The sequence below is a fragment of the Echinops telfairi genome, unplaced genomic scaffold (genome assembly GCF_000313985.2).
Source record: "Echinops telfairi isolate 266 unplaced genomic scaffold, ASM31398v2 ScPeMD7_19;HRSCAF=73, whole genome shotgun sequence".
Lineage (NCBI taxonomy): Eukaryota > Metazoa > Chordata > Mammalia > Afrosoricida > Tenrecidae > Echinops > Echinops telfairi.
This window is the reverse complement of record NW_022103916.1, coordinates 8,421,246-8,431,861: the sequence shown is the minus strand read 5'-3', so window position 1 is coordinate 8,431,861 and position 10,616 is coordinate 8,421,246. Positions and strand designations below refer to the sequence as shown.

General features: G+C 43.1%; 1 protein-coding gene and 1 pseudogene across 1 annotated transcript; both read left to right on the top strand.

The window, feature by feature from the left end:
- Window positions 1-191: 191 nt before the first annotated feature.
- On the top strand, window positions 192-1,118 carry LOC101649867 (annotated as a pseudogene).
- A 3,242-nt stretch (window positions 1,119-4,360) lies between these two features.
- DUSP21 (dual specificity phosphatase 21) lies at window positions 4,361-4,918 on the top strand. Its single transcript, XM_013007362.2, is given in 1 exon segment — window positions 4,361-4,918. A coding segment is annotated over 1 exon segment (558 nt).
- The last annotated feature ends 5,698 nt before the right edge of the window (window positions 4,919-10,616 follow it).

Here is a 10,616-nt window from a genome sequence, read left to right as displayed (position 1 = left end):
GGCCGCCCGCCCTCAGGACAGGTCGCCTCCCTGCCCACCGCCGGGAGGGAACTCGAGAGGGCACGTGAACAGCTGTGGGAGTCCGAGTCTCTCGGGAGCCAGAGCGGCCCCGGCCCAGGCCCCCCAGCCCAGCCCAGCGTGTGCGCCGCCCGGCCTCCCGCCCAGCCAGCCCGGGCCCGCGGGATTGTTAGATGGAACACGGCTCCAGCATCACCCAGGCGCAGAGGGAAGAGGGCGTGCTCACCAAGCAACACCTGGTCTCCAAGTCCTCTCCCAAGAAGCCTCGTGGGCGTAACATCTTCAAGGCCCTCTTCTGCTGTTTTCGTGCCCAGCATGTTGGCCAAACAAGCTCTTGTACTGAGCTTGCCGCGTACAAGGAGGAAATCAACACCATTGCTAAGTCGGATCTGCTTCAATGCCTCCAGTACCAGTTCTATCAGATCCCAGGGACCTGCCTGCTCCCAGAGGTGACAGAAGAAGATCAAGGAAGGATATGTGTGGTCATTGACCTGGATGAAACCCTGGTGCACAGCTCTTTTAAGCCCATCAACAATGCTGATTTCACAGTGCCTGTCGAGATTGAGGGAACCACGCACCAGGTGTATGTGCTCAAGAGGCCTTATGTGGATGAGCGCCTGAGGCGAATGGGGGAACTCTCTGAATGTGTCCTCTTCACTGCCAGCCTAGCCAAGTATGTCGACCCTGTGACAGACCTACTGGGCCGCTGCGGGGTGTTCTGGCCCGCCTGGTCCAGGAGTCCTGTGTGATACCAGGGCTGCTATGTCAAGGATCTCAGCCACCTGGGCAGGGACAACTCGCCAGCTTCATACATCTTCCACCCAGAGAACGCAGTGCCTGTGCAGTCCTGGTTTGATGACATGGCAGACACTGTGTTGCTGAACCTGATCCCCATCTTTGAGGAGTTGAGCGGAGCAGAGGATGTCTACACCAGCCTTGGGTAGCTGCGGGGCCCCGTAGCCTTCCTTGCTTCCAAGCAATGCCATCCCACTGTGGACTTTCCTACTTTGTGCCTTTATGAGCAGCCAGATGGAGTGAAAGCTAGGCGCCTCGCCAGATGGGGCCTGGAAATAGTGAGAAGTGGTTGGAAAGAGCTTTAGGACAAGTTAGTGATGCCAGGTGGGCAAATATCAGACCAACAATGCCCAGAGCTCCCTGCTCCCAAAGTTAGATTCTCAAGGGCTGTGTGTGTGTGTGTGTGTGTGTGTGTGTGTGTGTGTGTGACTTGAACTGTGGTGGCAACAGGATCTGCAGTGTTTCAGGTTGGGGGAGAAGTGGAAAGATCAAGAGTCTCCCCAAGTTAGTCGCTTCCTCTCCAGTCACCCTAAGAGCTACGAAGCTCTGTAGGATGAAGACTATTGAAGGCGCAGCTGCCAAACCCCTGGCCTTCCTCAGTGTTGTAAGACGTATGCCAAGGAGAAAGGCAGAGTCAGAGGCTGCCTTCGGGCACCCCGGGCATATGCCTTTCTGAAGTCTTTTCTCCAGCCAGCTGCTGCAGACAGAACATACTTCTGGAAAGATGAGAACTATTTCCAGAACCAGTACCCCAGTGGCCATGGGTTTCCTGCGGCCCAAGAGCTGCACTTGCCTGCAGCCAAGTGTCTGCCACGGGCCCTCTATGTGTCTCCCCCTTGGCTGGGGCCAGACCTGCCTTCCTCACCACTTAGTCATAGTCTTGACCCTGTGGGGAAGGAAGTCTTTTGCCTGCCTTGGAAGAGGATACATAAGTGATTTCCATTCTTTTGAGTCTGTTTTAAAATTCTCTTTCTAAAAAAAAAAATCCAAATTGCAAGACATTCTGCAAAACAACTGGTCTAAACTTGTCAAAATATCAATGTCCAAACAAATGTCAAGAAAAAGAACTCTAGGAACTGGCCCCAATTAAAAAATAATTAAGGAGTTATGACAACTAAATAGAATGTGTACTTCTACATTTGATTTGAATCAAAGGGGGGAAAGAAAAAAAATCATAAATTGATATTTTGGGAAGGATTAGTAGAATTTGAATTTCAACTTATATAATAGTCTTGGATAAATGTTAAATTTCCTGAACATGGTCCTTGCATTGTGGCTATGGTGGCATTGTTAGGTAAGTGTTGGACTATAAGCCAAAAGCTTGGTGGTTCAAGCTCACCAGCTAGCTGTTTGAGGGAAAAAAGATGAGGCTATGTGCTCTCATAAAGCTTTATAGAGTCTCAGAAACTCTATATAGGGTCACTATGAATCCAAATTGACTTGTTGGTAGTGGAATTGGGTTTGGTTATTGTGGCCAAATGAAGGAGAAGTTGTTCTTAGGAGATAGTACTGAAAAGGTAAAGTGTTGCTCTATCTCCATTTAACTCTAAATGATTCAACAAAAACAAACATATGTTGAAATTGTTCAAAACAAAAACTCAGGGGGAAATAAACAATAAATAATAAAATAAATAAATAAACAAAACTGTTAGAATAAACTCTTTTAAATCTCTTTAGCCCAACTGAACTAAATTTTCCATTTCTAATAAGTAGTTTTCACCTGTATTGTGTTTTGTTTTCTTCCAGATGTATTTGTGGGGACTGACAACTTAAGTTATGCAAAACAATCTGATCATTACAACTGAGAAAAATAAAAGTGTGTTGTGTTTTAAGGTTATTTCCTTGACCAGCAAAAACAGGCTGACATTTCATCTGTGTTCATTAGGCTTAGCATATCTTGGCACATCAGTGAAAATGATGCTGGAATGAGATGAAGTGTATATGTCTTGACAACTCTGTGAAATAATGTTAATTTTAGATTATAGTTCTTTTGAATTTTCAGCCAAATTCTACAAAAACATTAGCTGCGAGGAAAGATGCAAATACCAGGTAGCATCTTTAAAAAGACATTTTGGGGTCAGTTATGATGTAGTATTGACTTGTTCCAAAATTTTTAATATTACTGGGAAGAAACCACCCATGGTGGACATAATGGGATGTAGTTTACAAAGTGTGTTAGACAGAGTTCTCTAGAGAAACAAAACCACACTAATAATTTTATATATATTTATATAGATAGATATATAACATAAGGAATAAACAGTTAATTAAATTATAAAGCAGTACAAATGGCTCAGTGCAACTCACTCCCATGAGACAGTTGTGAGACATTGGCAGTCCTTCAAGTCTTGAGGGCTGCCGGGTAGTCCTCTGTAGAGCAATTCAGGCTATCCGGACACAGGCAGCAAACAGCAAGGCAGGTCACCAACAGTCAGCCAGATGACAGGGTCCAAAAGTTCCCAGCTCAGGAGATGTAAATTCCAATAATGTGTCAAAGCAGGTCTTGAAAGAACGCAGTCCACGGGTTAGGTGTCCCACAAGTAGTGTAGCTTGCAGATTGAGGCACAGAACAAACAAGGCAGCCACACACTGGTCCGATGATCAAAGAGCAAGAGACAAGACAGGCGAGGCTCGTCAAGCCATTTAGCTCTCTGCCCTTCAATTAATCCCACATGTGTTCATTGGCCATGTTAGCACAATGAACTTTAACTATCTCACAAAGCATATGGATATTCTTTTTTGACAAAAGCACACATAAGATAATTTGGGCTGTGGTTGCTTATTTTTAAGTAATAAAGTCAAATCAAGTGATAAATCCGTTGGGCTCTTAGGTACCAATGGACTAGGACACAGCTATATTAGTCGCAACTGCCTTGCACAGGGCAACTTCACAACAGACACGGGGCTGCGTATCAGGTAGCAGTGCTCCCTTAAACCCAACCCTGATGTGTTTGCAAGTAGGAATATAATTCAATCCACAAAGAAGTATCAGGCCAACCCACTAAAATCAGGCAAAGCTCATATTTCGCTGCAGTTTTATAAAGATTAACATATCACATGAGGCAAATGCTGCTCCGTAACATGCAATATGATACTAGTATTTTGCACAAATGAAAAAAAGTGCAAGCCCTTTTCTTTAGTACCAATGGGATGGAAGCATTAAAAGCCATGGTGTTCCATGTGCCCCAACAATTGAAGCACAAAATAGATACCTTGCAAAGAACATTTTTAAAAGTCGAGAAAAATGAGGTTTGGGGTCTGGGAAATAAACTGTTTTGAAGAAAAAGGATAGGGGGTTTCTCTGAAAACCTGGCATGTCACTATAGCAGATGAGGCTTCCTTCCAGAACAGCCATTGCCATGGATACCAGAGCGTCAGACATTGGGGATTGTGAAGTCAGGGCAGGGACTCTCAGTCCTCTCTCCCCCAACCCCCACTTCTTGCCAAAGACTTGTGGTGCAGGGGCGGCCTGGATGAACTCGCGTGCCCGCGGAAGTGATGCCCCCAACAGACCTGCCTAGAGAGTCCCGGGATCGACACCTTAACGATGGAACAGCAGCGTCCCCAATCTCAACAGTTACTGCCATTCTCAGTCCAGAGCTTCTCTCAGATTACCAACAGCCTGTTCATCAGTAATGCAGCAGCAGCTAACGATAAGTCCCTACTGTCCCGTCTGAATATCACATCAGTTATCAACGCAACAGTAGAAATCGTGAATACGTTCTATGAAAATGTCCAGTATCTGCAGGTGCCTGTGAACGACACACCCAGTTCCGTCCTTTATGATTTCTTTGATCCTGTCGCTGACCATATCCGGGGGATTGAAGCCAAGGAAGGCCGAACTCTGCTGCACTGTGCTGCCGGGGTTAGCCGCTCAGCAGCACTCTGCCTCGCTTACCTCATGAAATACCGCTCCATGTCGCTAATACACGCCCACAGCTGGACCAAGCTTCGCCGTCCCATCATCCGGCCCAACAATGGTTTCTGGGGACAGCTTATCCTCTATGAGTACAAACTGTTTAACAAAAACACCGTGCACATGATCGATTCAGCGATGGGTATGATCCCCGACATCTACAAAGAGGAAACCTGATTGATGGTGTAGGCATGAACCGTTAAGACCAGCAAGATCTGCCTATGCTTTAATTCCAAGGTTAAATTTGAACGTTCTACCAATGTAGAAAAACCAGATAGATGTAAGGAAAGGGGAGAGGTGTAGGTGTGGCATTTAGGGTAATGAATTAGTATCTGTAATAATAAACTTGTTACCTGTAAGATAGTAAGACTATTTCTTATTGTGTAAGTAGAAGGTTATGGCTGCTGAAGTCTGGCCAGACAGGAGAGGAAGGTAAGGCTGGTGGTGCCCAGTTCTCATGGGCCTGCAAGTATGCCCAACAACACATGTGGTAGGCCTATAAGCCTGCAGTTCCCCAGAATTCCACCCAGTTCTTTGGATTTCAAAACCAGAGCCTTAGGCATCTTGACACCTCTGTGCCAATTTACTGGGTAAGTGGCCTTCAAGCTGTGCTCCAGGAAACCTAGGGAAGTCTCAGGTCACCTCTATCCCCACTTTCAACCACAGCGGTACAACGCTGAGTGTCTAAATTGAGTTTATGCATAGTTTTTAAAGAAAGTATTCCACTATATAATTTAAAAATATTATTTTTCAGTATTGGCAAGTTGTAAAAGTGGCCTTCCCATATCCTAGGGGTCATGACAGAGCATGTGTAACATCAGGCTTCAAGGGTTCCTCCTGGAGCCTCGTAAGGCCTCAGTTTCCTCACCTATCAAAAGTAATAACAGCCCTTCTCCCACAGGATGGTAATGAGGATTAAAACAATTAATTGACTTGGCACATGATGCATGCTTAGTATAAATAGTAGATTGGGTTATTAAGGATCCCCTTTGGCCCAGCAGATCAAGAGTCAACACATTCATCCTCATTACATCATTTTCCTCTCAAACACAACCCTTTACTATTTACAGCTCACTCACTTCCATTGATTGAATCTCAACTCATAATGGTTTTGGTTTTAAAAAAATAGTTTAAGATCTTTTCAGAAGTCATCTCAGAGGATGAAGATTTTTCAGATTTCTCCATTGATTTTAATTCACCTGTAATAAGCTCCTCCCAAAGCACCATGTTTAGAATCATTGACCATTAGAGTCAGTGCCCTGGTCTAGCTAACTACAGAGATCCATAGGGACACTTGCTAAAGTTACAATTGAAGGGACATCACAATAGGCCCTGGAATCCAGGATGGTTCAAACTCAAACTAAGATGTGGGAACCTGGCTTGAGATCAATTATTCTAATGCAGAGGTTTTTAGACAAACCATATCTGAGACAAACTAAAGCATAATTGTTCTGGTTGACAAAGAGCTGTGGATCCAGAGCCCAGTATAACTCAAATACTCTTTCTCTCCAAATGTTTCCCACCCCAATTTTCACAAAAGGGAGTGCCCAGGGAGCAACGGGGGGTGAAGAGAAGGGCACCCCCTTGTGAAAATTTTCTTTTAAGGCATTTTAAATTTTTATTATTAATTGGGAGTTAATAACATTCCATTGTTCAAACACATCACACAGCATTGTATAATTGCTACCACAATCAGTTTCCAAACATTCTTTTCCTTCCTGGACCCCTTAACATCGTCTTTTAACCCGGCCCCCACCCACCATTGTACCGCCGCCCACCCCAAACCTTTATTCTACTTGCTGTCCCTGTAGGTTCATCAATCTTGGTTTTCATATACAGAAAACATATAACACAACTTCCAGAGGGTAACCCCCAAAGACATAGCACCTCTGAGATAAACCCTATTATCAACAAACAAAAACCAACCCCCCAAAAATACAGAAAATGTTGAAAACCAAATCAGGTCTAGCATGCAGCAAAGAAGGGATCAACTGACAACTGTTCAAGTCAAGTTTATCCCTTTGATCTTCGATGCTCATCTCTCTAATACACTCTTTTTAGTCACCACTTTCCTCCCATCCCTCTATTATGGATAGAGGAAGATCACTGGAGGTTTGTTTCCTATGTAGTTCCCACAAGTATATCTTGAGCTCCCACTGTCATCCATAGCCTTCTGCAAACTGGATTCTCACAGTTTAGGCTCTGATACAACTCTCTCCTTCAACTTCAGATTATATGATTTACGATCCCTTGGTGACTGATGATGGTGTGCTTCTTCCAACATGGATTTAGTTGACATCTCATTTAGATGGCTGCTTGTTTGGAGACAAGCCTTTAAGACCCCAGGTGCTATTTTATCTGACAGCCGGGCGCCATCTAATTTCTTCACACAGTTTGCTATAGCACCCATATCTTCTGTGTTCCCTTCCTGAGGGTGAGTGTTGAGCAGGGCCATGCTGGAAGAACTAATTGTTCTTACATTGGAGCTAGGATTTAGTGCAAGCCCAAAATTCTTGGATCTATGTTTTTTGTTTGTTTTTAATGTGCTGCTAGCACATTAAAACCTCCTTATTTATGGTCTTATTGATCATCCCCCTGGGGCATAATGATTTTCCATTAATATTGTCTTTGATTAGTCCCTAGTACTAATTTTTAAAAGCCCTGTTGAGAGAGGGATATTAGGCCAATGTAGGCTAACTCCTTATCACAGTACCTGAATGATTCACTTGTACATAATCAGTTCTTTGGTGACTGGACGTTATTTACACAAACAATGGAGGTTAATTGTCAGGGAAATTTACAATAAGAATCACTGAAAATGTCAGTCACAAGTTTACCAGAATAATAAGGCATTGATGACCAGATTTGTCCACCTAGCAACAGTTCAACAATCTTGATGAGCTGTTTTCTGCTTTCTTCAGACATCATGCATTTTCCCACTTAAGCCCTCAGATTACAAGTGTGTCCCGTTCACCCAATGGGGTCTTGTCATTAAATTTTACGATGCAGCCTCTGGAGCATGCTGTGAGCCTTGAAGATCCAGGTTTCAGTGTCCTAGCATTCCACGGCACCCACCCTGAGTCCCCAGGATGCCCAGGTCAATGTAGCCATTCGGTGAGTACCACCAAAGACACTCCCCTCCTGAGGGTTCCCAAAGACATTTTCAGTCATTCTTCCCCCCAGCTGGAGGGTGTTCCACCAGAAGGGTCTGTTCCCTTTCTCCTCTTCTGACTTGTTTTTCCCATCAGTATCTCTCATCCCACTGATAGAGCTGTCTACCTGTCCGGGGGAATCCCATCACAGATTTACATTGCAGCCACTCAGTCGACAACATACCCTTTCCCTCCCTTGACCATTTGATCCCAGCTGACATGAGGCGCCCTTGGGCAAAGTGACCTTTAAAATACTTACCTAGAGCAGATGGTGTATTGCATCGATCAGGCTCTCTACCAGGCTATCTGTCCCCACTGGCCCGCAGACTGGTTTCCCTACAAGCCTGAGCTTGTGTCTGTTCTGCTGCTTGTTCCTACAGCAGTGGATTAATACTGTATTTTTCCTTTTGTGATTGACTCCCTCAGCATAATGTCTTCCAGAGGTGTTTCATACTTTCATTGCTGTTTTTTAGAGCTCTGTAGTATGCCATTGTGTGTGTGTATATGAGAGTTTTTTTTATTCAGTCTTCTACTGATGGGGATTTAGGCTGTTTCAAAACTTCTTGCTATGTGAACTGTGCTGCAATGAACATGGGGGAGCAAAGGTCTGTTCATGATCTGTTTCTTATTTATTTTGGGTATATGCCCAGTAATGAATGGTAATTGCTGGATCATATGGTATTTCAATTGCTATCTCTTTTAGGAATCGTGATATCACTTTCCACAGTGACTGTACATATTTAAAAGTATACCAGCAGTGGATAAGAGTTCCAATCTCACCCCACCCTCTCTGGCATTTGCTGATCTCAGTTTTGTTTTGTTTTTTAATTGGGCTATAGTTATGAGTGTTAGATGGTATCTCATAGTTGTTTTGACTTGCATTTCCCAGATGGCTAGTGAACAGGAACATTTCCTCATGTGTTTATTAGCCATTCGAGTATCATCCTTTGAGAATTGTCTTTTCAGGTCTTAAGGGTTTTTTTGTTTGTTTGTTTGTTTTAAAGAAAATTATTTGGGGACTTCCAAAAGTTCATTGGAATACTCCATTATCTTTCAATTTCATTTTCCACCAATTTTTGGAAGCCCCCTTATATGCATATTTTTCTCCCATTTAAAAGACAAAATTGACACAATGGAATAAACACTTTTTGAAGATGTGGATCTCTGAGTCTGACTACATGCAAGGAGCCTTGGTGACATGCAGTGGTTAAGCACTTGGCTGCTATCGAAAAGGTCACTCTTCCCAACCCACATCCATTGTAGAAAACTGAGGTAGCCTACTTCTTTAAAAACTTATAGCCTTGGAGGCCTCCTTTATCCTACTGGATTGATTTAAGTCAAAACTGACTTGATGGCAATGGGTTGGGATGTATAGATCCTTGTAACCACAACCACAATCAGGACACAAAGCAGTTTGATCATTTCCCCGAAATATCTTATGCTTCCCAGTTGTAGTCAAACCTTACCCCACCCCAACCTCTGGAAAACATGGATCTGTTCTCAATCCATGTATCTTTTTCCTTTTCCATAATGTCACACAAAGAAATCATACAGGATATAAATCTAAGGACTGATTTCTTTCACTTAGCATAATGTCTTTGAGAATCATTCATGTAGTTGCTTTTTATGACTGAGTCGTATTCCTTTGTGTGGCTGTACCGACAGCTTGTTTTACATTCAGCCACTGAAGGATGTTAGGAATGCTTACAACTATGGGCAATTATGAACAAAGTTGCTATAAACATGAACCAATGATATTAATATCTATTAAGGATCTTTGCTTCAATCAAGTATTATTATATTGGGGAACATCTAAATCTTCAATCTATCTCAAAATAATTTTGATATATAGTATAAATTATGTTATTTAACTAATGAGATGTGACCATAAATATTTACAAAGGCACTTCAAAATGTTCACGGAAAATGGAATTAAAAGATTAATTTAAAAATTTTACCAACTTTTTGCAGATGTTTATTTTTATTCATTTTTTGTTACATGGTGTATTTTTTCTGGTGTAAGCAACTTCATAATACACTTTATTGTTTGCTAAAGACATGCTACAGTGAAGGGGTTTAATATGGCTCTTGTAGCTATAGTCTTGGTTACCAAACAACTTTTTCTTTATGGATCTGAGTTAGAAAAAGGTTGTGAAAGAAACATAAGATTCAATTGTGTGTGATTGTTAACAGGATCATGATTGTCATCCTGCTGGATATAAAATGAGCCATCTCAGACAAAGAAGTAGAATATCACTAACAGCAAGAAAAGGAGAGAGAAGTGGAGTGCCTTCTTTGGACCCAAGGTTCCTATACATTGAACCTTCTTGATCCAGAAGACAGTGTGACATCAGAGGAGCAGCAAAAGAATGGCAGAGGAGCAGCAATAGTAGAATCAAGAGAAAGAGCATGAGACAAAGCAGTGGGCGTTTAGGCCCCCTGAACAAGTAAAGCTAAGTTCCTTTGGACAGGAGGCTGGCTTGTGGAGTAGGGTGCCTCCAGGCACTTAATTGAGGGAGCTAGGTTTACTGACCCTTGGAACTAGAGCTGAGTGCCCATAGACTGAGGATTAAGGTAGAATAGCATGCCCTTTGAGCATTTATTGGCATCCTTAAAAGAACTTTGTATCATAGCCTAAGCAAGGCAGGGGTCCATGGGGCTAGGGGGCTCACCGATTGAGAAGCCAAACACTAAGAGAGGACGCTGCCTGTAGACATGAGTGCAAAGAGGCTGTC